The sequence below is a fragment of the Festucalex cinctus genome, chromosome 2 (genome assembly GCF_051991245.1).
Source record: "Festucalex cinctus isolate MCC-2025b chromosome 2, RoL_Fcin_1.0, whole genome shotgun sequence".
Classification (NCBI taxonomy): domain Eukaryota; kingdom Metazoa; phylum Chordata; class Actinopteri; order Syngnathiformes; family Syngnathidae; genus Festucalex; species Festucalex cinctus.
The window spans coordinates 4,788,533-4,814,178 of NC_135412.1; the positions used below are offsets into that span (position 1 = coordinate 4,788,533).

The 25,646-nt window shown below is 41.4% G+C and overlaps 2 protein-coding genes across 21 annotated transcripts in view; one reads left to right on the top strand and one right to left on the bottom strand.

Annotated features, from left to right (window-relative positions):
* The first annotated feature begins 5,289 nt into the window (after window positions 1-5,289).
* The window catches only part of LOC144013469 (peripheral plasma membrane protein CASK-like), a 37,370-nt gene continuing 17,013 nt past the window's right edge, over window positions 5,290-25,646 (top strand). For 2 of the 18 annotated variants that reach the window (XM_077512391.1, XM_077512395.1), the window contains exons 1-12: window positions 5,293-6,605; window positions 11,510-11,622; window positions 12,940-13,045; window positions 13,390-13,467; window positions 14,785-14,857; window positions 20,040-20,142; window positions 20,266-20,441; window positions 21,663-21,785; window positions 21,859-21,942; window positions 22,069-22,168; window positions 24,214-24,231; window positions 24,871-24,992. In XM_077512391.1, the coding sequence (XP_077368517.1) occupies window positions 6,547-6,605; window positions 11,510-11,622; window positions 12,940-13,045; window positions 13,390-13,467; window positions 14,785-14,857; window positions 20,040-20,142; window positions 20,266-20,441; window positions 21,663-21,785; window positions 21,859-21,942; window positions 22,069-22,168; window positions 24,214-24,231; window positions 24,871-24,992 (1,155 nt within the window). In that variant the 5' untranslated portion in view covers window positions 5,293-6,546. Of the gene's footprint in view, window positions 6,606-11,509; window positions 11,623-12,939; window positions 13,046-13,389; window positions 13,468-14,784; window positions 14,858-20,039; window positions 20,143-20,265; window positions 20,442-21,662; window positions 21,786-21,858; window positions 21,943-22,068; window positions 22,169-24,213; window positions 24,232-24,867; window positions 24,993-25,646 lie in introns of all 18 variants that reach the window. The other 16 variants (XM_077512397.1, XM_077512402.1, XM_077512396.1 and 13 more) reach the window with 16 other exon arrangements.
* LOC144013471 (putative G-protein coupled receptor 34) lies at window positions 15,492-19,447 on the bottom strand. 3 transcript variants are annotated; one of them, XM_077512409.1, is made up of 3 exons: window positions 19,332-19,447; window positions 19,176-19,248; window positions 15,492-17,287 (listed from the first exon to the last, which is right to left on the bottom strand). In XM_077512409.1, the coding sequence occupies exon 3, from the start codon at window positions 17,247-17,249 to the stop codon at window positions 16,089-16,091; it is 1,161 nt and encodes a 386-aa protein (XP_077368535.1). In that variant the 5' UTR covers window positions 17,250-17,287; window positions 19,176-19,248; window positions 19,332-19,447; the 3' UTR covers window positions 15,492-16,088. The 3 variants fall into 3 exon arrangements, with proteins under 3 accessions (XP_077368535.1, XP_077368536.1, XP_077368537.1); XM_077512410.1 differs by having other exon boundaries at window positions 19,336-19,429; XM_077512411.1 differs by having other exon boundaries at window positions 19,316-19,422.

The following is a 25,646-nucleotide window of genomic DNA, read 5'->3' on the forward strand; positions in this document are numbered from 1 at the left end:
TTGGTTATTGAATATTACGTTTGGAAACAGATTTTTAAAAATAGAAAAACGACCCGTTATTTGATTTTCGTTTTAAAATAGAGAGACTATTGAATTGCAGCTTGTTTTTCTGGTTTGTTGTCTGGAACGAGCAAGAAAAAAATATAATACCAGATTTTAATTTTTATAAAATAAAAAAACAAACAAAACAAAAACAAAAAAACAAGTGGAACATAGCACGAGACACCTCGAAAAAAAGGCTCGTATATTTGTTTCGCATTTCCGGAAGTTGTTACCAACGGCATTTCTCAAACCGGCCAGGAGATGGCAACAGCGTGGCGTCAGAAGACGATGTAGTGTTCTGTAATGATACTTTTGTCCATGATCCATCCATTTCCCAAACGGCTTATTTTCACATCCTTCCCCAGACTTTAAGGACAAAAATTGTTCGTACCCCTCTGTTAAAGAAGAGAAGAAAAACAACAGCAACAACGACAACGACGACGACAATAATAATCATTATTATCCATCCATCCATTATTAACTGCTTAATCCACACAGCCTATCCCAGCTGGCTTCGGGTAGTAGGACAATAATAATAATAATAATAATAATAATAATAATAATAATAATAATAATAATGACGACGACAACAACAACAACAATAATAATAATAATAATAATAATAATAATAATAATAATAATAAAATAAAACCATAATGAGAATTAACCAATGAGAATCCTCTTTTATGGTCAGAAGCTTTATTTGAAAAAAGAAAAAAAATACCGTTTTACTTTTTTATTTATTTATTTTTATTATATCTTAGTTAGCGTTTGTGGAATTTAGGCTGGCGATAGATCGTGACAGAACACCATTTATTTACCGTCTTCAAACATCAAGGTGTCGCCATCTCCTGGCTAGTATGAGAAATACAGTCGGTGATAACGTCCGGTGTCGGTGTCAAATGTGATCCGGCTGCCAGATCGTATCGGGGTCCCCTAACGAACACGTTGGCTGGAAATTATTCAGTTGACGTCAAACATTGGAAAGAAAATATTAACGATGTCATTTAAATAACAAGATGTACTGAATGAAATTGTAAAAACGTAGATTGTAGTGATCAGAACATAATTCACCCACGGAACGTTGGGACGAAGGGGGAGTTTGTTGGGATGAAAGGATGAAAGGATAAAAGAACAAAATGTTGGTAGGTCTGTGAGCCTCGCACAGAGTGGGTTGTTGTTGCTGTTAAACGATGAGAAGCTGATATCAATAAACCGCCGGTCTTTGGCTCCGGACTTCAACACTCTGCCTCCGACTCCCGTCACTGCTCGCTACATTGGTGACCCCGACATCCGCCTCGTTGACGTTTCCGAGGCTGAGAATTTGATCGAATTGAGCGACATGGCGAACTCCGCTGGTCTCAAGTTACCGGAGTTTTGGGAGTCGGCCGCGGCGACGTGGTTTGTACAAGCTGAAGCTCAGTTTGCCATCCGGGGAATTACGGACGATTCCACGCGCTACTACCACGTCGGGGCCGCGCTCGGGAGCTCCACGGCGGCCAGAGCTACGGCGCTAGCGAACACTACCATCTCCGAGCCACGTGCTCTGGCGGAAGAAGCCGACCGCTTTTTCCTGGCCACCCAGCGGCACAACCACGAGGTCTTGGCCTCTGCACGCGCCTTCCCGGTCCCGGCGGCCGCAACGGCACCTCATAAGGTACGCACTGCCGTGGATGGCCGATCGGCCCCTGGCTTATGCTATTTTCACGCACGTTTTGGTACCAAGGCGAAGAGGTGCTGCGCCCCTTGCTCCTTTGTTGCGCCGGGAAACGGCGACGCCTCCACTCAGTTGCAGCTGTGAGTGGGGGCGCAGAGTGCCGGCTGCTGTTTGTCGTGGACACCCTCTCCAGTCTCGAGTTCCTCTGTGGCTCCGGCGCCCGCAGAAGCGTGTTGCCTGCCTCGGCTGAAGATGCTGCCGGGGGCACTCACGGCCCGCACCTGTCAGCGGCCAACGATGCACCGATCCGGACCTACGGCACTACGACAGAATGTGTCTTTGGTGTGCCCTCCATCCAATACCTCGGCCACCTCATCAACGAGGACGGCGCCACCCCGCTCCCGGCAAAAGTGGAAGCTGTTGCCGCTTTTCCTCGACCCCGGACGGCCCAGGGTCTTCGGGAGTTCCTCGGGATGGTGACTTTTTGCCACAGGTTCATCCGCCTCTTCCACTTCATCCTGGAGGGCCGTGAGTTCACGGTCTTCGTCGATCACATGCCGCTCGCCTTCTCCATGTCGAAGTTGTCCGAGCCGTGGTCCGCGCGGCAACAGCGACAGTTGCCGTTCATATCTGGATACACCACGGACATCCGACATATCGCTGGCAAGTACGACGTGGTCGCGGATTGTCTGTCCAGGGCAGCCGTCAACACGATACAGCTGGGCCTCGACTTTTCCCGGATGTCGGCCGACCAGGCTTCCGACCGTGACACCCAGTCGCTTCGGGGCTCCGACACCGGGTTGCAAGTTAAACCGGCTCATGTTGACCATGTTGACCCCTTGGACCACCCCGCGCCCCCCGCCGCGGCCGCCCCCCTGGGCTGCGCCTTCTGGACCGTGTGGGGTCCCTTCCAGTTGTTCCTGCATCCCCGCCAGTTGGTGCGCGGGACTGTTCTGGTGTTTCTGCTGTGTCCCTCCCGCCCTCGCTCCCTGGGTCATGTACCCGCAGGGGCCCGGCAGTTGCCGCCCCGTCATCCGGAGTTTGATTGTGGGTGAATTCTGGGGGGGCTTGTGTAGTGATCAGAACATAATTCACCCACGGAACGTTGGGACGAAGGGGGAGTTTGTTGGGATGAAAGGATGAAAGGATGAAAGGATAAAAGAACAAAATGTTGGTAGGTCTGTGAGCCTCGCACAGAGTGGGTTGTTGTTGCTGTTAAACGATGAGAAGCTGATATCAATAAACCGCCGGTCTTTGGCTCCGGACTTCAACACTCTGCCTCCGACTCCCGTCACTGCTCGCTACAAGATAAAGCTAAGAATTCAAATGCAAACTATATTTAATAAATAATCAAATAGATTGAACAAATGATAAATACACAAAATAATTGTCTCAGATGTGACAAATATTGTCAGTTCAGATTGTTAATGTGTTCCTATTACCACTTTTTGTTATTATGATTTATTTGTGAACAGCTAAAAAAGAAACCAAATCGAAGCTAGCGCTGCTGTACTGACGTCATCGGCAAGCGCGAAGGCGTGTCAATCTATTTTTTTTTTTCCACTCTTAAAGTATCCTGCTTTGATATTTTTAGGTTTATTTACGTTTTTACAGTTTTGGTCCATAATTTTTTTTTATTTTGAACAATTGTAAATGGACAATTTCCGGACAATCCTGTAGCATGACGTCATCTGCAGGCGACCCGATACAATCTGGCAGCTCGATTACATCTGACACCGACACCAGTGATTGTGTCTCATGCCGTGTATTCTTATCCTTGCTCTCACAAGATGAATTCTCGCGGTATTTGTGAGTTCACAAACTCCGGAGAATAAAACATTTTTGACTGAATGTTGTTAAAAGAAAAGGTGGCGTAACACAGTGGTAAACATGCATGATCCTGTCCCAGAGCTTGACTGGCACAAAAAAAAAAAAAAAAAAAAAAAAAAAAAAAAAAAAAAAAAATCAGCCCTGGCATTTTGACTTAGAGCCGCCAGACTCTTACCAAACATGTAGTTCTGCCACTGATGGTTATTGATGATGTTTCAGTTTGCTATCTATATTCGAAATAGATTAATGCACTGGTCCTAAATTGTGGACCAGTCTCTTGTGGTAAAATGTAGGAAAATAATCATTAAAAGGCACTGCATCGGGTCTCAAAAGACGCCAGCCCACCGGGCCTCTGCCCAGTAAGCCAGATGGCCAGTCTAGCCCTGCCCTGTCCCATTTATTTGGAATGTGTTGCAGCCATAAGATAGTTAACGATTAATTGCTAAAACAACAAAGTTTATCACTTTGAACATTAAATATCCTGTCATGTATCCAATTAAATATAGGGTTATCATTCTATTCTGTTTTTATTTATGTTTAACACAAGGAATTTGGAATTTCTTTTGTACACCAAAACTGAGGTTTCCACAATATTGGTATTATTATTATTATTATTATTATTATTATTATTATTATTTGCTGAGATATTTTGGGTAGTTGTCCTGTCCATTTATCAAGACTTAGAGTGGTGTCCTTAAATATAAGTGCTGTAAGCGCCAACAATCACATATCGTGTTTTTCAGTTTCTAAAACGTTTTTTTTGTTGTTGTTTTTTTGCAGCAACCTACACACAACATTATACAGGTAGACTATTCTGAACTTGGGTAACATAAAATCTAAATAATAACGGACAGCCCTGCGATTGGTTGGCAACCAGTCCAGGGTGTCCGCTGCCTACTGCCCAGAGCCAGCTGAGATAGGCGCCAGCAGCCCCCACGACCCTTGTGAGGAATAAGCGGTCAAGAAAATGGATGGATGGATGGATAATAACGGACATTTGCGCACACAAACACACGAAATTTGCTAAATAATATAAAAACAAAGAAACAAAAAAAAACAAAAAAAACAGTCGCTATATAGGAGCTACAATAACATAGCCTAATTTACATTTTTTTTTAAATAAACAAAATAACATACTATACTATAGCTACTCAAATGGCTTGTTTATAATTATTTGAAGCAATGACGAATGATTCCGATATAGACATAGCGTGCATAAAGTCTGGACAGTTAATTCCCACTTTGTTATAGGTCTGATAACAGTGTTTTATTTCATTCAAATCAACCATTGCTCTGTGAATCAGCAAGATTCAGATCTTTTCACGCACACAAAACCAAACTCTTTTTTTTTTTTCATTTCTTTAGAGAGCAAAATTACCACAAATTAATAGGGTGCAGGTGGAATGCCATATTGGAGATATTCGGTACCATATCGTGTAGATAGAATATAAGACGCACTATAGCCCATATAAAACTCAATTTCTTTTAATTTACAGACAAATGATGAAAAAAAAGACTAAAAACAAACAATTTGTATTATTATTATTATTATTATTATTATTATTATTATCATCATTTTTTATTCTTCAAAAGTAAGACAACAATCTATGATCAAATATTAGTAAGAAAGTCTTCGGAACGGAAAAGCCACCAATCAGGAATGACCCATGAACTACTAAAATTACGCCCCCACCCTCGTTACCATGGAAACAGCCCGGTCGTTTCTCCAGTTTTGGTATTTAATTATTTAGTCCGTAATAATTGAATTGTTTCCCCAAGCGCACGGTCTGAATATAGATCTCAGGAACGTATATTGTACAGTACTGCATTGATGACCACATCAACAGCCAATCAGAATGCCAATTGATGGGTATATACCAACATGGACGTGAGGAGAGGGGCTGATAAAGCCCCTGTAATCTGTAACTGCGGAGTGGGGCTCGAAGCACACAGCGCAAGAGAAAACAAGCTTTTTTTTTCTGGGGAACCTCCCATTGGACCCAAGGGAATCAGGGAATCAATGTCAAGATAATACAGCCATCCGGCTCTTGACTAAATTTATGCTATCAAATACATGACAGACATCATGGCAAACGCTGTGAAACATCGATGTGGAGAAAGGTGACGTAAGACATGGAGCTGCAGGAATGCTGGCACATGCGCAGAAAAATGACGCTGGATGGCTGGAACCGTTGCCTGGAAATCAGACACCCTGCGAACGCCATTTTGGCTCTACTGTCAGTAAAACGTAAAGTATGGGTAGGTTAGCGGGACGCCATTTTGGCTCACCAGGCTCTTGGGCGACAGATTTGTGGAACTCGGAGCGACTGCCAGCATCCGACGAACGGTGGACGTAAGGTTTGAGGTGTTGGATGCAATTTGGGCGTTCACAAGAAGCACATTCGGCGTATGCGTCGGCGTTGCGATCGACCCCAAAGTGGAGATTTTCTGCTTGGTTTCGAGGAGCGGGATTACCCACATGATACGTTTGAGTAGGGTAAAGCGTCTGCGATACTGGGCGTACACAGTGCAATCAAGACAGGAGTCAGCCGGCTATTTCATCGTCAACCTAGTCCATTAACCCAAAAAGCCAAGCATTTTGGATAAGCAACGATAGCTTGCGGTGAAGCTCAGCACTCTGGTCCGAACTGGAAGTCTTTGTGGATTTTGCCGATGGAGTCCAACACTATATTTCAATGAAATAATGCTGATCCGAGCCATGCGATTGTTTCCCTGCAAAGGAGGAAAATCTCCAACCCCTGCGGTGTGGTCTGTGGTTCCAGTTGAGGTAGCCCGCTAGCTGGCTAGCCCGTGCACCGGGATATCAGTACCAGCGAAGGTGGGGCGGGCGAACTGACTCTCAAGTGACCGACGCTTTTATCTCCATCCCATTTGGGACACACATTTCCCGGTGTCATCGACCTGCCATCATAACACCACCATTAATTGAGCGTGCAGATCCTAAACTGTTGTGAAGGGGCTGTTTGGAGAAGCGCCCCCCCGTTTGCTTTTGGACCATGGCGGACGACGACGTGCTTTTCGAAGATGTCTACGAGTTGTGTGAGGTGATTGGCAAGTGAGTACGGACATGGCACATGTTCATCTTTTCGTATTATTGTTATTTCTTTAACTATTTTACATTTTATTCCTTCTGCCAAACATTGTATTTCGTATTAGGTGTTGACACTATAAGTCTTTTCACTTGCCTGATTCTGAAATCTTTTGTTTTTCCCAATATGATTGTGGCATCACTGCATCTCTATGCTAATATAAACTGGCATAGGTTGGTGCGGTGTAGGCGTGCGAAAGGAATCACGTGACTGCAAATTTGGAGCCCAATGACCCAGGATTACAATGCCTATTTTGTAATTGTCTTGCCTGCACACTCAAAAGAGATTTTACAAAACAACTTCAAAGTGATTGTTAAAGGCTCAAACGACAAATGGTCTGTCAAAATGTAGCAAACCAAGTGTCAAACCACCTGGAATCTTTGGCCTGTGTGGTGGAAGTTGGCTTAGACCTTGAGTTTGTAGTGGAGAGGACCCCTACCTGTTGTAAGTGTAATCTGCAGTAGTAGGTCTTAGGATCTTTAAATTTTTTTATATATATATAATCGCCCCTGCAGTTTACCTGAAGGATCTGGTTTCTGCTGTGGTCACTAAGGAAGGTCCTGGAAAATGACCTTGAAAGTCCACTGGCCGATTTTGGTTTAGGGAAGACAAGCGTGGACGGTGATAGCTTTGTGATTCACTTTGCTGGAGAAGTTAGGAGTTACACTAAACAACTGTTAGGTTTTATTTATTTTTGTTGAGTTCTGGTGTGTTGCCGAAAGAAGGAAGATATTGTTTTTCCTGGGTCCAGATACATGAGGGGAACGCAGACTGGAATCAGATCAATCAGCGGGATGGCTTTGAGTCTGAAGATAGAAATAATGCCAGCTGGCATTGACAGCATCACTCACTTGTTTCCCAGTTTGTTTTTCATCTTTTACTCTAGTGGGGACAATAAAAACTGTGAATTTCATTATTTGTGTACTAGTTCTATCTTTGTGTAAATTTCCTTTCAGTTACTAGTTCTAGTGCTCACAGTAGCATTACTGTTGTCACACACATGCTTTGTGCTGCATGTCAATGCAAAACTGCATCAACCTCAGATTTGACTGACCTTTCTTCCACAATGACCAAACCGGTCAGCTCCTATGTTGTCTTCTTAATAGATCAAACTGTAGTGAAAGATATCACCTCAATGTCTGAGCTGAGTTGAGTCAGTAGAGACTTGACGTTTCTTTGCTTGTAATGTTAGAAGATAGACTCATGCTGTGTTGTTGTAGACACGTGCTTTAGGGTGTAAGATCATCCAGATCATTGTTTCTCAACCGTTTTCGAGCTACGGCACACTTTTTCATTGACAAAATCTCGAGGCACACCACCCATAAGAAAAAAACAAAAACAAAACTAAAAACGGTTATAGTGTTTTAATTTTTTAACACTAATCTATTGTATATCATTGAGCAACAAGTTCACATAACTTGGAAAAGTACAAATATCTTAAAATTAAAAGTGAAAATATTCTTACAGGTGCATTATGCACATTGTAATCAAACTATATAAAAGATATTGCCAAAGCTAAGAAATATGCAGTGCTTAATTATATCATGGCCAACATTGATATAGCTACTACTACATTCCCTCCTCAAAATCATCAGTTTCCACTTTTGTACACTTTTAATTAAGAGAGTATGGTGATACATCTTCAGTTTATAATTCTACACATTAAAAGACATTTTTAATGATTGAATTATGTCAGAAAACTTTCCAATGCCATGCTTGTATCATTCACATACAAATGATATACAACTGCGCCCCGTTTCTCACTTTAATTCGTTCGGGGCTCCCGACAGACCTTGACTCCATCCCCTCCGTCAGTATGATTTTCTGAAACGGCATATTTCTTTCAACACTTTTCACGTGTTTCGCACTCGTGAAATAAGAGAAATACAATTGTTGGCGGAATTAATTACACTAGGCGAGTGTGTCACTATGACTTACCGGTATCTTTTCTTTAATCGTTGTTCTGGTGCTTGTGGAGTTACGATGTTAATGGTTTTTAGTGGAACAGAATTGTCAACAAATCGCTCCTCATAGCGGCCTTTTTTCGGCAAACCTCTGCTGTTATTTTGATTAATGCCACTCTTGTCAAAGTTGTCAAACCCACAATTGAAGGCGAGGGACGTGGACTCTTTGCTTAAATGCTAAGCTAAGGTCCAAAAGGAAGACACGTCCGTCACGTTGTGACACACTTCCAAAATAAAAGTCAGTACACAGTTCAGCTGTCAAGACACTTTTACTGTGATGAGGTCCGACAACAACAGCGCCTCTAACTGTGCGCAAATGACATTTTCAGAGCCATTCACTGCACAACGTCTTGTAAGCTTACTTCGAGCCTTGACACTAGTGTTGTTCCGATACCATTTTTTGGCTACCGATTCCGATACCCAGCTTTGCAGTATTGGCCGATACCGATACCTAAAGGTTTTTTTTTAGTGTTGTTCCGATACCGATACTGGTATCGGCAGAGGTGCCGATACTACATTAAAACAGTGGTATCTGTATCGGTGACTACTCACAAGTAACATGCCGATACCATTAATTCCAACGCTAATATAGGATTTTGGATGCAGCATCTTGTGTCTTGCTGGTGCACGACAATCACTGGTATGTGACATGTTCACTGCATGACAATCTAAGATATCCTATTGGCCCTTGAATGCTCTGAACCAATGGCAGGACAGCTTTTTCATGTTGAGGAAAAAAAAACCTTAAGTATCCGTATGGTATCGGCATCGGCCGATACTGCAAAGCTGGGTATCGGTTTCGGTATCGGGAGCCAAAAAACGGTATCGGAAAAACACTAGTTTTTTTTCCTCAATATGAAAAAGCTGTCCTGCCATTGGTTCAGAGCATTCAAGGGCCAATTGGATATCTTAGATTGGCATGCAGTGAGCATGTCACATATCAGTGAATGTTGTGCACGAGCAAGACACAAGATGCTGCATCCAAAATCCTATACTAGCTAATACTAATTAATGGTATCGGCATGTCACGTGCGACACTACTTGAAACTACTAAATGAATTGTAACGCAATGCATTTCACATACAGTAACGATAGACGTTTCAAATATGGGGCGAATAATCAGTTAGATTAGTCCGTTTATGAAAAAAGAACGGCGTGAGCTTAACTGCCGTTATTCCCAACACTGGTTATTACCAAGTAGGTGGAATTTGAGAATTTCCCACAGCACACCAGACAGTATCTCACGGCACAATAGTGTGCAGTGGAACAGTGGTTGAGAAACATTGATCTAGAGTCCAGACCTTGTGGGTTGAAGTTTAATTAATATCCTACTGTGGATCCAAATCTTCGGGATTCTTGGTTAGAGGGAAGTTGGTCTCTATTTCACTCTTGAGCTTCCCATAATGAACTACTGTTCATGTGTGACACTCAACCACAACTCTTGTCTACTTGCGTGTATGAAGGCGGTTTGATTTTTTATGCATGCAACATAAAGACACAAAGCATGCAGCAGAGCAAAAAAAGAAGGTAGAGTTTCCAGTTACCTCTGGTTCGAACTTTTAAAAACCCTTGTTTTGTGTGTATTTGAAGAACTCTATTAAATGAATTCACATCTGACTTCAGTACGAGCAGATTCATTTATTTACTTGACCCCACAGGGACTTATGTTTGCCACAGACAATGCAAAACTGCCACTCAAACCTTTTTTTTTCTTCTCTCTCTTCATGTTGAGTCTGCAGCTGCACGTGTTCTGTCTGTTTAGGCTAGAAAAAGAAATTGAGCAGCTCAATGGCAAGTGCTCTCATGTCTAGCATAGCCTTTTGCAACAAACCTGCCTGTTATCCAGTGTCCAATTTAAGTATAAAGGAGACCTCTGTAATGATGTGTTAAATTCTGGCTGTTGTCCGGATGTGAGGAGCGAAGCGTGTGGGCGTTTTGTATGATCCCACAGCTGCGGTGATGTCAGCATGACATACGGCCTCTGTGCTCCCTCAGACATACTATACTTTCTTTCTTACAGTTTCCCTTGTTGATTCCTGCTTAAAAGTTATCAGGCTGCATGATTATAATTATTTCATTTGATAGATTTAATTTTTTATTTATTTTTGTCAAAATATGACTTCGGCTATTTTAAGAGGGTGATGTTTTCTGCCATACCTCCCACATGGTTGTTGGCATACCATTATGAGCACACGAGTGTTGTGTATGTGCACATACATGCAAAGGTGTCTAAATTAGAGATAGACCGATAAGGTTTTTTCGGGCCCGATACCGATACTAATTATTAGTAGTGAAGGATGCCGATAACCGATATTTGGAGCCGATATTCAATTTCACTAAAAAGGGACATCAAAATTTGGAAAAAATACAAACTCCAGCTCTTATCTTTTTTATTTATTTATTTATTTATTTATTTATTTTAAAGCATACTTGAGCAACTTTTAGGGTTAGTAAAATATTTTTAAGTTTTATTTTTTTTTTTTTATTTAAATTTTTTTTAATTCAAAATCTTAGTCAATAGACAAGTTCTGGGATCTCCCAGGTGCAGTAGCATGCTTTCAAAAGTTAAATAAAAACAAAGAATTATTTTCTACACAAAATAAAAGTCTATCAAAATATCCAAAGTATTAAATTTTTACTTATCTTAGTTTTAATTTCAATCAAAAACAGAAGGTGCAGAGAGTTCCCAGGGTCGACAAAAATGAAAATAAAAACTTCTTTTTTTTAATTTACATTTAAATTAGTTCCCTGAAGTTAACACTTAAAAATTTTTTTTATCTATTATCGGCCATGTGATTCTTCAAAATGGCCGATGCCGATATTTCTCAAAATGCTGAATATCGGCGCCGATAATCGGCCCAGCCGATAATCGGTCTATCCCTAGTCTAAATCGGTGTTTATTGCAGGGGTCCTTTCAGCGTGGTGCGCCGCTGCATCAACAGGGACACGGGCCAGCAGTTTGCTGTGAAGATCGTCGATGTGGCCAGCTTCACCTCCAGCCCCGGCCTCAGCACTGAAGGTGAGAAAGGATGCAGGATACATGTTGCCACGCTTGTACTTAAACCTTGCGCTTTGCGCACCTGGAACGGCAGATGGGCAGGGGAACAACCAATCTGGACACAAGGGCATTGAATAAGTTGCCAAAAATTGCACTTTGACGCTCAAATCTGAATTTGGGCCTGTGTGAGTTTCAAGGAGGCTTTTGGGGCGGGACTGCATGTTAAGATCACAATCATGTTGGCGCTCGCAATGTACCATCTGCAGTGGCCCTGTCAGGAATTGGCTCCGCAGCCAGTAACAACAGCAAGAGAAGGAAATGGGTCCTGGAAGGAGAAATGCTTACAGTCTGTGAAAAATTACCGCTTCACAAGTCTAAAATCAACATAAATCCTCGAAAATAGTACGTTGTAACTTGTCATGATCTTAAAGCCCGCCACACACTAAGCGAAATGGCCCAAACCGGTTGAGTGGCTGACGGTCAGCCGCTGCTTTTGGTGTCATTCAGAATTTGAAAAGCCGGTTTACTGAATTGCAACGTTGCGGATCTAACAGCCAATCATACATGAGCTCTCAAGCCCAATTCACACTGACTGCGGAACGGATGCGGTGCGTTTTCCGTACGGACGCCGCAAAGACTGCAACTCACACCGCGTGCGTTGTGTGTCCGGAAATCTACTCCCGACAGACCACGAGATCACGTGGCGTTCACGCTGGCGAGTTGAGTTCACCCAATAACAACCGCGGCACGGTGGGTGATTGGTTAGCACGTCCGCCTCCCAGTTCTGAGGACTCGGGTTCGAGTCCAGGCTCCGGCCTTCCTGGGTGGAGTTTGCATGTTCCCCCCCGTGCCCGCGTGGGTCTTCTCCGGGTACTCCGGTCTCCTCCCACATTCCAAAGACATGCATGGAAGGTTAATTGGGCGCTCCAAATTGTCCTTAGTTGTGAGTGTGAGCGTGGATGGTTGTTCGTCTCTGTGTGCCCTGCGATTGGCTGGCAACCAGTCCAGGGTGTCCCCCGCCTACTGCCCAGAGCCAGCTGAGATAGGCTCCAGCACCCCCTGCCACCCTTGTGAGGAAGAAGTGGTCAAGAAAATGGATGGATGGATGTTGTCTGTACAATGTCCATTATATAATGTTACCACTATAATTTACATTTATTCAGATTATTGTCTGTATTAGATTTGACATATTTGCGTAATTTCTGCTTTGACTGCATATGCTTGCATCAATTCACTTTTCGATGGTTCTCTGAGTCTGCTATAAGTGATCGACAACTACTGAATCTCGATCTGATATTTCTACCAAAGATTCAAAGCACATTCTCTCTTACTCGACAGATCTGAAGCGAGAGGCCAGCATCTGCCACATGCTGAAACATGCGCACATCGTGGAACTGCTGGAGACGTACAGCTCTGATGGCATGCTCTACATGGTGTTTGAATTGTAAGTGCATGTATCAATCCCAAAACTCGTGAAATTTTCCACATTTAGTTGCTGAAGGTCCACAAGATGAATTTAAGTCTTTGGCAAGCAACTACTGTAAATGCTCACCCACATCCTTGTGCGTGTGAACAGCTATTAGTGCACAGTGTCTGTTCTTATAAGCTGGTATCAGAATTTCTGATATGCAGTAGTTGCAAAAATAATAATTGAGGAAATGATAAATCACTATATGATGTTAGGCCAGCTTATCATTATGTTCAGAACACTGTTAGGATCTTTCTGTTGGTTTGCCATCAGTAATTGCTTAAAGCCAAAACGTAACCACACTATCTTCTTCTTCCTAGTATGGATGGAGCTGACCTCTGTTTTGAAATTGTCAAGAGAGCAGATGCTGGGTTTGTGTACAGTGAGGCTGTGGCCAGGTAAGATGCCCTTCATCTAAATCAGTGCTTCTCAATTATTTTCTGCCATGTCCCCCCCCAGTAAGAAGACGCATGCTCAGTGCAAACAAAACCTCTACACCACCGAGCGAATGCTCCATGCGTACACTCTGCCAATAATGAGAGCGCCACTGCCCCCTAATGTAGCGGAGGTGCAATTGCACTTTATTCTAGGACAGTAAAAAAATAAAAAAATAAAAAAAGAGTTCTGAATTATTATTTCACATAATACTTATGATTTACACGGTTCCAATTTCAACTTGCTTAAAAAAATTCATGCCTCCTTGGGTCCAATTTTTCTCATTCCACATACTTAGTTTTGTCGCGCAATTTAACTTTTGAAAAACAAATTTAAAAACAACCTCACGGTTCGGAGACAACCACTTTACATATTTTTTTAATTAATTTATTTATTTTTTATATTTATTTATTTACATTACTTTATATGGATGTGATGTCTTGTTCGTATTGTGTACGTGAAGAAGGGCATGTATAGTTTTTATTTCTTGGCCACAGGTGGCAGTAGCGATTCAAAATTCAATTTTCTGCATTCAACAGCTTTAACATTCATTATATTCAATGTCATTTTACATGACTGTTCTAATAAAGCATTGCACGTGCATTCAATTTCAAATTTTTATTTTTTATTTATTATTATTATTATTATTATTATTATTATTATTATTAATTCAATCTCTGGTGTAATAACTTTATTGATTGATTGATTGAATTATTTTTTATTTTAGTTTTAGTTCTATTTGCTGCTGGAAATGTAAATTTCCCAGAGGGCGCCATCCCAAAGGGATCAATAAAGTCAAGTCTAAGTCTAAGTCTAATTATAAACTGGTGTCCACAAATGCTGTCTACATGTCCTGGTCATTAATTTGACATTTTAGTGCGTGTTTGTTGAAAGCTTGAATTTTGGTCAAAATGAGTTTGGTGCCATGTTAAGGCTAAACACTGAGATAAAAACAATTTGGCTGTTTGTCCTCTCATTCCACGGGAAGTTACAGACTACGTCACTTGTGGATTGTGATGTAGTTTCCTTTGCCAACCACTGGCTCAGTCTCGTACTCGCCTCCTTAAACGCCTTCTTAGCCAGTTGATGCTGTCAATCACAGCCAGACCACGCCCAACCGTCTTCCCATTCACAACCCAACGGTCATCCAGGCAACAACCCCTTTGAGCGCCGATTTGAAATCTGAATGAGGGGTGGAGCAAGAGTCTGACTTAGTGCTGAGTTGTGAGACTGTGTAATTTACAGGTGTCATTAATCACCATGTATTTATTTCCTCGCAGCCACTACATGAGGCAAATTTTGGAGGCACTTCGCTACTGCCATGACAACAATGTCATACACCGTGATGTCAAGGTGAGTCAAGAGCCCTTTTTCCGCTACACTGACTACATTTACATCCACAAATTAATCAGGATATGTTGATGACGTTGCAGTTTAGATGCAGTGGGTAAAATCAATTGTTGACCAAACTGTCTACCTTGAAATACTAGGTGCCGATGGTGCTCCTTTCAGCTGATTTAGATGTGTATTTTTCTGTACTGAACAGATTGCTTGAGAGGTACAATATGGTCACTGTGATTTAAATGTTACTGTCAAACATGAAGGGTGGAGCATGTGCAGAAAGGTGGCTCTGATGTTCAGTTGATGGAAATGTATACACACCAAGGAATGTGGATTCTTGTCATTGTCTGGGGTGTTAATCCAACTTTTTTTTTTTTTAATTCAAACACGATCAGATTAAGGTATTAACATGCATTTTAAAAGTTTAGTATCAGTCAATATATTGCAGAGGCGTAGCCAGATAATTTTCAGTGGGGTATATAGGGTGACACGTCTCATTGAGGGATGGACATATGTGCGCGTGGACATCAGTCAAATTCTTGCAATCCCTTCTTTATCTGAGAAACTGTAGAAATGTTTTTTGGAAATGTTAAGTAATAAAAATGTGCATGTGTCTATCCTGTATTTAGCAAAAAGACACTTATAATTCTGCGTAACGTTTTTATTTCCTAATTATGACAGCAAACAGTAACGTATCTACACAAGTTTATTAAAACAATAAAAGTTAATGGATTATATACCTACATTTAAGTTAGTTTGGAACACATTTGAGGTTATAGCATGTTGGCATGGCCCTTGACAATTATTCCAGTTTCTCAAATGACCCCCTTTGGAAAACGAAGTTCCCATCCCAGATCTACAGTAATGTAGGAAAGAGGATGATAACTACAAGAACAATTGCAAAATTATCAGACGAGAGCAGGAAATATTTTTAACAATTCATAGCAACTTACACCACTCCAGGATTTTGCAAAATACAAGTCATGATTTGTCAGGACTTTTTTTTTTTTTTATAATCATTATTGACAATGATTCCCACCAAACTAGACATTTAAACTTGTGTAACAGTCGCAACCAGGCCATATGGAGCAGTCCAGAATCTGGCAATTAACCAAGACAGCAGGCATCCGACCACACATTTAATGGTGTTAATCTGATTCACTGGTTTCTTAAAACTTAATAGTTTAAGGATGCCAATTTTTCAGCAATATGTATTAAATTGACTGGCACCAGTGCGGAAGACTCAATCTACAGTTCTTGATAAAGCCAAAGGTAATGAAGGCCTTCGGAACTCTGTTGTCGAGCTGTTGGACGTGACTTCATTTTGGAAGAAAAAACGATTGCCAAGTCGATGTTCAAGTGCGTTGAGGGCAGTTTTGCGTACTGAGCCAGACAAAAGAAAATACATGATAGGATCCAAACAGCTGTTAAAGGCAGAAAATAACAGCATGATCTCATTGATGTGATCTGCCACACGCAGGTATTCACATGATGCTGTCGCATTAAGCTGGGCGAGAATGTAGATGGGCCGAAAGGCGTGGTAGGGACCGAAGCAAAGGGTGAACAGGAAGAGGACAAAAAATGATTTCTTTGCAGTACGTTCATATCTTTGTGCATTTGGAAGGTCTGGCTTGCCCCGTGACACTTTCATTAAACGGTAGGCGATCTTGGCATAGGACAACATGAGCATTAGGAAGACAAACCAAAACAATGCCACCAGTACAGCATTAAAGTAGGCTTTCCCTCTGGCAAGCCGCCGCTGCTTGAATTGGAAGCATTTTTGGTTATCCTCGTTGTCCTCGGCGGTAGCAATCATGGGAACCAATGCTGCCAGAGACAGGCCCCACAGCGCTCCACATGCCACCCAACTCCACGGCAAACCGCATCCGCATCGTCGCAGCCCCAAGCCTCTCCTCGCTCTGCCCTTCCCTTTGAGCCTCAAGTAGCGATCCAGGCTGATCAGCCCCAGTAGCATGATGCTTATGTACATATTCATATAGAATAGATTCCCCACCAGTTTGCAGGCTACGTGTCCCAGTAGCCAGCGGTTTCCAATAATGTGGTAGAAGATTCGGAAGGGGAGACATGCCAGAAGGACCAGGTCCGCCACTGCACAGTTGATGAGGAACACGCGCACAGAGTTGCGGCTGGAGTGAACAAAAAGGAACACCCACAAGGCAAAGAGGTTACCCACCAAGCCAAAGAGGAACAACAGGGAATAGACAACAGCTAGTGGCAGACGGAGGGCTGCGTCATCAACCGAACAACTAGTTGGGTTAGGAGGGACCACAGAGGAAATTAGAATGGGCGGCGTGGGAGGAGATGTGGCTGAGAGTGAGAACAGAGAAATGTGAGCAAGAGCGGTATTGACCAATATGGGTGACGAGGCATTGGAGCTGGTCATTTTGCTTGATGGTTGGTGTCCTTGGGGTAGACCAGTTTCTAAGGAAATCAAACACAAGTGTTAGATATGAGAACAAACAAACCAACAACACATTTGAAACTTGTACTTCCTCAGAGGCAAGGGTTACGACACTCAACTCAACTTTAATTTATAGCTCACCATAGCGGCATACGAGGTGCTGTATGGACCCCTTCGTGGCCTGTGTCACGATGACGTCACTGTGACGTTTACTGGAGGCAAAAACAACTTGCCGCTGGAGGCAACGGAAGTGCAGCTAGAAGTAAACAATGCTGGTTGTCTATAGAAAATGTCGTCTTGTTGTGTTTTTGCTTGCCAGAACCATAAAAGCACAAACAAAAACTTGAAATTCTATCGCATCCCAGCCTCTGCCAGTCAGAGTATAATCGCAGACGGCTGTGGTTATTAAACGCGATTAGGCGAAAGGACTGGACTGAGGCTATCATCGACAATGCTCGTGTTTGCAGCGCACACTTCATATCAGGTAAGATTTAGCAGATTCAGCCTGGACAATGATGTGGGCTAGAATTAGTTGTGATTGAAATTACTCAAATTAGTCATTATTTGTGGGATTATTTTTACATGCACGGACTTACAAAAAGTCAGTGTTTACATGCTACATGCGCAAATGCTAACCGGTGGAGCATGTATGATGTAGTAGAAAAAGCTTTAACATTACCTTTTTAAACGGCACAATGCACCTTTAAAAATTGGCTTTACACAATCAAGATTTTTGGAACCGATCACAGTCGCCGATCACAGCGAGTTTAAAAAAAAACGATTTCCGATCACGATCCAATCATAAGGTGGCGCGATGTCTATTTAAATAACGTGTTTATTATACTGTTTATGTAAAAATTTAAAAAAAAAAAGTTTTATGCGAGTGGTGCCCAAACTACGGCCCGGGGGCCATTTGTGGCCCGCCGTCCATTTTTCAGTGGCCCGCGACATATGCTGAAAATGGCATTTGACTCAGTTCAAATAAAATAAACAAACCAAAAATTTTTGGAGATGGTCAAAGTAAGACAAAGTAAGTAAGGTGCCATTAAAGTTTATTTTAGTTAACTAAAACTAATGAAAAAACTAAAGCTAAAATTCAAAAAACAATTGTTACCGAAATAAAAAAAACGAAAATGCTTTTTTTAAAAACGAAAACTAACTGAAACTACATTTTATGTTTACAAAACGAACTAAAACTAACTATAATTATAGCAAGTCCTTCGTTTTAGTCTTTTGTAATTAATTTAATGCATGAGCCTTTGGGGATGATTTGAAAATGATGTTTAGTAGATTTATTTTGCTATAAACCGGAATAATGACGTTTGAAAGTATGTCACACAGTAGTGACGTCATCTAGCAGCAGCCAATAGAAAAGCACCAAAAGATGACGTTGCTCCCATGGTGTTTTTTAAATATTGTGCACAAGTAATACATATGGGGGAAAAAAAAAATACTAATACTGAAACTAACAAACTAAACTAAAACTAAGCATTTTTAAAGAACTAAACTAATAAAAACTAACAGAACCACCCTGAAAACTAATAAAAACTAACAAAAATGAAAAATTCCAAAACTATAATAACCCTACTGCCATATTACAAATAAATTGGTTTATATACTGTAGCATTTTTCTAAATATGCAAAAGCACAAATAAATTATTTGTACAATTTTTAGGACTAAACACAATTTCTCTTCATGACATTATGTGGCCCTTGCGTCCTTCTGATTTTCTGTATGTGGCCCTCAAATGAAAAAGTTTGGACACCCCTGCTTTATGCGTTGAGGATTTTTGGGGTAAATCAGTAAGTTTCACAATTGCATAAGAGTATATATTATTCCTTATAGATTATTTTTTTCTTGTATGAAGTAACATGATGTTCCACACGTCCTTTCTCTTTCATACTTACCATCAGTGCTTTACTCGTACTGTTAGAAAAGTCCAAAGCCCAGTTGAGGTCCAAAATGCTTTACTCCAATCACCTTAAAAAAAGACAAGAGGAACTAAATAAAAAAAATATTTAAAAAAATTCTCTTTTGCTGTATGGACCTTTCACTTGACTCACTCACTGTCCCAGTGAATTCTGCACCCGTCGCATCTTTTCTCATCTCTGTGGCTGCCTGTCACACATGTCTCAGTCCTTTTTTGAAGTTCCTTCTTGACACTCTTGCTGCAATGACTGTGAAGTCAGACAGAGCGGCTGTTTGTGGCCCTCTTTTTTTTTTTTTTTTTAAATATGCTCCGCAGCACATCTCCCACCTTTTCACCCCGCGTCATGAGAAATGTACAAAAGTAAATACAGGAAATGGTGAGTTTTCGGTTCCCAAGTGTTAAACAGCCTTGTTGTGTTCTGGCATAAGTCCTTTTATATGTTTTAAATAAATATCTAATAGTTGTTTGTGCTTTTGAGTGAAATACTGCCATTGTGTTTTATGTATTTCCACATGACTATATATTAACTCATCTGCTCCCAATAACGTGTAAATACGTTTTTTTTTAATGTTTTAAGTGTCCCAAAGACGTATTTATACGTTTTTTTTTTTTTTTTATGCTAGAGCAAACATAAGGCTTTGATGCAGTCTCTCAACTGCAAAGAACGGTTGCAGAAATGGTAGTTATTACACAAACGGCCAGCAGGTGGCAGCAGAGCAAAGGAGATCAACCAGGCCATCTAGAAAAAAAGCTCAACTACATAAAATTTTAGATTTGTGAAAACTGATTAAATTTAGCTCTCTTCTAATGCTAATTAGTGCTCTTATGTGTTTCTATGTAGCCCCACTGTGTGTTACTGGCCTCGAAGGAGAATTCTGCCCCAGTCAAACTGGGAGGCTTTGGAGTGGCGATACAACTGGGGGAGTCGGGCCTGGTAGCTGGAGGTACACACGTTTTGTAACCTTTGGAAGCATCATCCCCTTTATCCCTTTTTTTTTCCCTTTGAGCCCGTCATTTTCATGAATGGTGCTTTCTTTAAGCTCATAACATCTGGCTGGTCTTTTCAGGTCGTGTTGGGACTCCCCATTTCATGGCTCCGGAGGTTGTCAAGAGAGAGCCGTACGGCAAGCCGGTGGATGTGTGGGGATGCGGGGTGATCCTTTTCATCCTCCTGTCTGGCTGCCTGCCTTTCTATGGCACAAAGGATCGCCTTTTTGAGGCTATCATCAAGGGAAAATACAAGGTAGGATTTTTTTGTTTTTTTTTGTTCGATGGCCCCTCAAACATGTATGTCTTCGGGCTGTATGAAGTGAAAGCTTTTGTCTATAAAAGGGGGATGCATCCTCTCACTGAGAGAACAGCGCACTGAGGTGTTATCTGTTTTGCCTGCATGACTAATCTGTGGCAGATGCAGTCACAGCAGGAAGTCTGGTTTCTTCTGTCCCTCTGCCTGCAAACAACCTTTGCGCTTCTCTCGAAACGTTGCAGTTACTAGTAGGGATGTAATGATATCCAAACATCATGATACGATATTATGACGATATGAAGGTCACGATATGATAATTATCACGATATTGTGGGGGGGTTGGAGATATTTAAAAAAGGTCACAATATTGTAAAAAAAAAAAAAAAAAAAAAAAAAAAAGAGAGCTCATACAAAAAAGCACAATATTGTGCTTTTGTACATAACAGCAATGCATATAAACCACCTACAATCTCTAATAACAATATTGAGGAACTTACTTGCTAATGCAAGCACACATTGATCGCTTCACAAGCAAATTAGGTTCCCCTTCATCTGACAATTAGCATAGATTTTAAACATAGAAGGTCAAAACATCCCTAATGAAAATTAAATTGCACTAATAATCTAGCCACTAGAGGGTGCTAGAACTGCACAAATGGAACTCACCGTGACTTTTTTTAACAGATGTGTTCCTTTTAAATATTGTGATATGACGACGATATTGTGGCAGTTTTGATAGGTGTTGTTCCGATACCGATACTGGTATCGGCAGAGGTGCCGATACTGCATTAAAACAGTGGTATCGGTATCGGTGACTACTCACAAGTAATATGCCGATACCATTAATTCCAAAGCTAATCTAGGATTTTGGATGCAGCATCTTGTGTCTTGCTTTTGCATGACATTCACTGATATGTGACATACTCACTGCATGCCAATCTAAGATATCCTATTGGCCCTTGAATGCTCTGAACTAATGGCAGGACAGCTTTTTCATGTTGAGGAAAAAAACCTTAGGTATCGGTATGGTATCGGTATCGGCTGATACTGCAAATCTGGGAATCGGTATCGGGGGTTAAAAAACGGTATCGGAACAACACTAGTTTTGATATCACAATATTGCCCTTATCGTTACATCCCTAGTTACTAGCTTCATACATAGTTCAGTTATGAACAAATCAAATTGTCTTCAAATCTTTGCTCGCAACTCTTGTCCAGATGAACCCACGCCAATGGGCCCACATCTCCGAGAGTGCCAAAGACCTAGTGAGACGCATGCTAATGCTGGACCCCGCTGAAAGGATCACCGTTTACGAGGCTCTCAACCACCCCTGGCTGAAGGCAAATCTGAGCAATTTGCATTGAGCCACAAGTGTGTCGCGTGCATGCACTAACGTTGTCCGTGTTGGTATAGGAGAGGGACAGGTACGCCTACAAGATCCACCTTCCCGAAACGGTGGAACAGCTGAGGAAGTTCAACGCTAGGAGGAAGCTGAAGGTCAGCACCTTGTTGCGTATGATCAGCTCTGTGAAACAAATGACATAAGATGTGTGCAAGTCCGCGGAACCGTGGCTCATCACTGACTTTACAAGTTCAGCTGTCTATTTTCTTGCTGTGTTGCAGGGTGCAGTGCTGGCTGCTGTGTCAAGCCACAAATTTAATTCCTACTACGGTGACCCTCCTGAGGAGCTTCATGACTTTTCAGATGACCCAACCTCCTCAGGTGAATAGTACTAGTCTGCACTTTATACAGTAAATGGGATTTTCTAAGAGCTACGAACGAACTAAAGTATTTTAACACAAAAGATGGTCATTTCAGTGGCTTTCGTCATGTAATGTATTAGGGCGGCAACTAACAATTATTTTACTAATCAATTAATCTGTTTATTATTTTGTCAATCGATGAATTGGATAAAAAGAAAAAAATAGTTTTGACTTCCATCCCTATACTAAAGAAAATCAGAACACTATTTCAAATTAACACTGCATAAAATGCTCAAACATACATTAATTAAGATTCTGTTACTGGTTTGGTCTAGAGCATGTCAGAAAATAGGCAAAAATGTTGATCATTCTTTTTCATCATAAAATCAGATGTTTGCAAAGGTTTTATTTGGATTCAACACAAAGATAGTAAGTCTACTTTCACGAAGGACGAGGGAAATCTGGGAATATTTACTGTTGAGAGGCTAAAATTACAGAGTTGGACATTTTTAAATGAAATGAGATCCATAAACAACCGATTTAGCAAAAAAAAATTATTAATTTGATAATGCCACCTCTGTAATAAACGATCTACGATCTACATTAGGGGTGTGCTCAAAAAATCGATACGGCAGTATATCGTTGCGAGCCTCATTACAATACACATATCTATTTGCAGGCGTCAGAATCGATATTGCTCATTGACTTTAAATCGGCAGTTCACGTTTGCCTTTGCAGCTTGCATTGTACCTAAAAAATAAAAACCAGCAGCGTCTTTGAAGTTAATTGCCTTCAATTAATGCAAAAATAGCTCACCAGTGATTGGACACTGTGTCTTGCTAAGAAAAATTCAAGCAGAGGAAGAATATCAACATTTATTTACTTATAAACTTAACATGGCACGTGTCTTAATGTACCAATTTTCCTATATTTTGTTTAAAAAACTAAATAGAATGTGTTACATGAAAAAAAAATGCTGTTTTTATTTCCCCAAATATTTCATATAAGCACATTTTAGAGCTGTAATTTTAATACTTTGATATTTTTACTCATATCGGCTCATGCCTATAAATAAATTTTCCCGGTGTGTCTGTGAAAACTGCTCCTTGCTCTGCAGTGCGTACACATTTACACCAGGCATGCATTTTGGTAGTAAACCAGAAGAGCTACTAACAAAAAAAACATTTTTGTCATCCACCATAATAAACATATCTTTTAGGTATACATATGACTGTTATTATAAAATGCAAGTAAATTAATGTAAAATATCGGCATACGTATCGCCTTGAAGATCATGTATTGGGATACATATCGTATCGTGAACCCTGTATCATGATACGTATCATATCGTGAGGTTGGCGGCAATACCCAACCCTAATCTACATACATTCCCAGACAATATTTGTCAAGCATCCAATCAAGGTTGTTCCTGTTTCAAGCCAGTTTCAATTCTTGCGGTTTCAATTGTCTTTGAAGTCACCACAGGCTGTCTGGTTAGAGCTTCCCGTTTCTGTGGAATCTGAGACAGTATTATTAGGTGCACATCCAGGTCTCACTTCCTTCCATGACAGCTGCAGACGGCGCATGCATGCATTCGTCCTTCTCAGCACTTGAAAAGCACCAGTCAAACACAACAGGAAATTAGACAAACATTGCAGTTTGCAATACAAGCTCATTAAGCTCATTTAAATATCAAATTAATTAATCAGAATTGATGCATATTGTACTGTGTTGACTTGAGTATGTAGCCAGCTAGAACCACACAGACTTGCTGAGTCATCCAGCAGCCCTTCCGTTTTCCTGGTCGATCTGTTGCAGTCGTCTGTCCTAGACATGCTGCTGTTTCTTAGTGCATGCTTGTAGCATCTTACCATCTGATTATTTTTTTTTTTTGCTTCTGCTGATGTTACTTTTCCACACTGCTGCAGCTGCTCTTTCTGTCATCATATGCCCTATGTACTCCTTACATACACTTTCCTGTTGTGAAATTCAACAGTTGTGAAACTGTTTCTGTCAACCTCCTCTAATGCTAGTCTCTCTTTTCTTGTGCTTTGCTGCTCTTAGGACTACTAGCTGCAGAAAGTACGTACCCCTGCCCCCACATTAAGAACTTTGATGTGTGATATTCTCTTGACTTCTATCCCCCTTTTAGTCGTATTTGTGTTAAAAGTTCCTGTCCTTTGTCTCCCTCATCTCCCTTTTGAAAAGCTTTTAATGAATTGTGTGCTTGTCCTCCGAAAACTTTCATTCCTTTGAGATGACCAAAATGTGTTGAAGATGAACAATGTACATACTTGGTTGAGATTGTGATTGTAGTTCAGAAAATATTGAGAATATTCAAGATATTTGTCCCTAAGCGTGAATATGCCGCTCCTTGCAACCATCCACTGTGAGACTTTGTGAGCTGACTTTCTTCTAATGTTGTATTGATGCCACTGCTATTCTTTTTCTGTTTTTTGCTGCATGTGTGGGCAAAGCAGCAGGTACTAGTAAATAGTTGAATGTTTACCGTTTTTTGTGGTTGTGACTTTTTTTTTTGCCTGTACTGTGATTATGCACCTTGTCCTCTTTGCCTGTTCGGTGTTGTTTTTAGTTTCTGTGTGTACATGTACCATGACCAGTGTTTGTATATTGTGCTGTGTTAAATGTTTCGAGAGCCTGCTCAGTGTAAGTATCAGAGTTGTATTTGGGTGGCTAACTTGTTTGTGTTTCCATACTCAGGGGCAGTGTCACAGGTTTTGGACAGTCTAGAGGAGATTCATGCTTTGACAGACTGTAGCGAGAAAGATATGGATTTTCTCCACAGTGTCTTCCAGGATCAACATCTCCACACCCTGTTAGATGTGAGTTCCGAAGCTTAAACTTTCCCTTTCCTGTCACACCAAAATTGATATCATGATGTCGTCATCCATCCATCCATCCATCCATCCATCCATCCATCCATCCATCCATCCATCCATCTTCTACCACTCATCTGGGGTCAGGTCACGGAGGCAGCAGCTTTAGCAGGAAAGCCCAGACTTCGTTCTCCCTAGCCACTTCGTCCAACTCATCTAGGCCAGCTGGGAGACATAGTGTCTTCAGCATGATCTCAGACGTCCCCGAGGCCTCCCGTACATGGGACGTGCCCGGAACACCTCACCATGGAGGTGTCGAGGAGGCATCCGAACCAGATGCCCTAGCCGCCTCATCTGGCTACTCTCAAACTGGGAGAGAAGGGGCTCGACTCTGAGTCCCTTCCAGATAATAGAGCTTCTCACACTTTTTCGAGGGGAGCGCCCGGACACCCTGTGGGGGAAACTCATTTTGGCCGCTTGTATCTGGGATCTTCTTTCGATCATAAGCTGGCTGTGATAGGTCAGGGTGGGAGCAATTCTGACATACTGCCCGAGTACCCCTAATACAGACCAAATTCTGACACCCTTTTTAGGGAATTTTGTACCCTGTACTCCTGAAGCTTTCATGGTCGACATGTTAGAAGGCCTTCTCCAAATCCA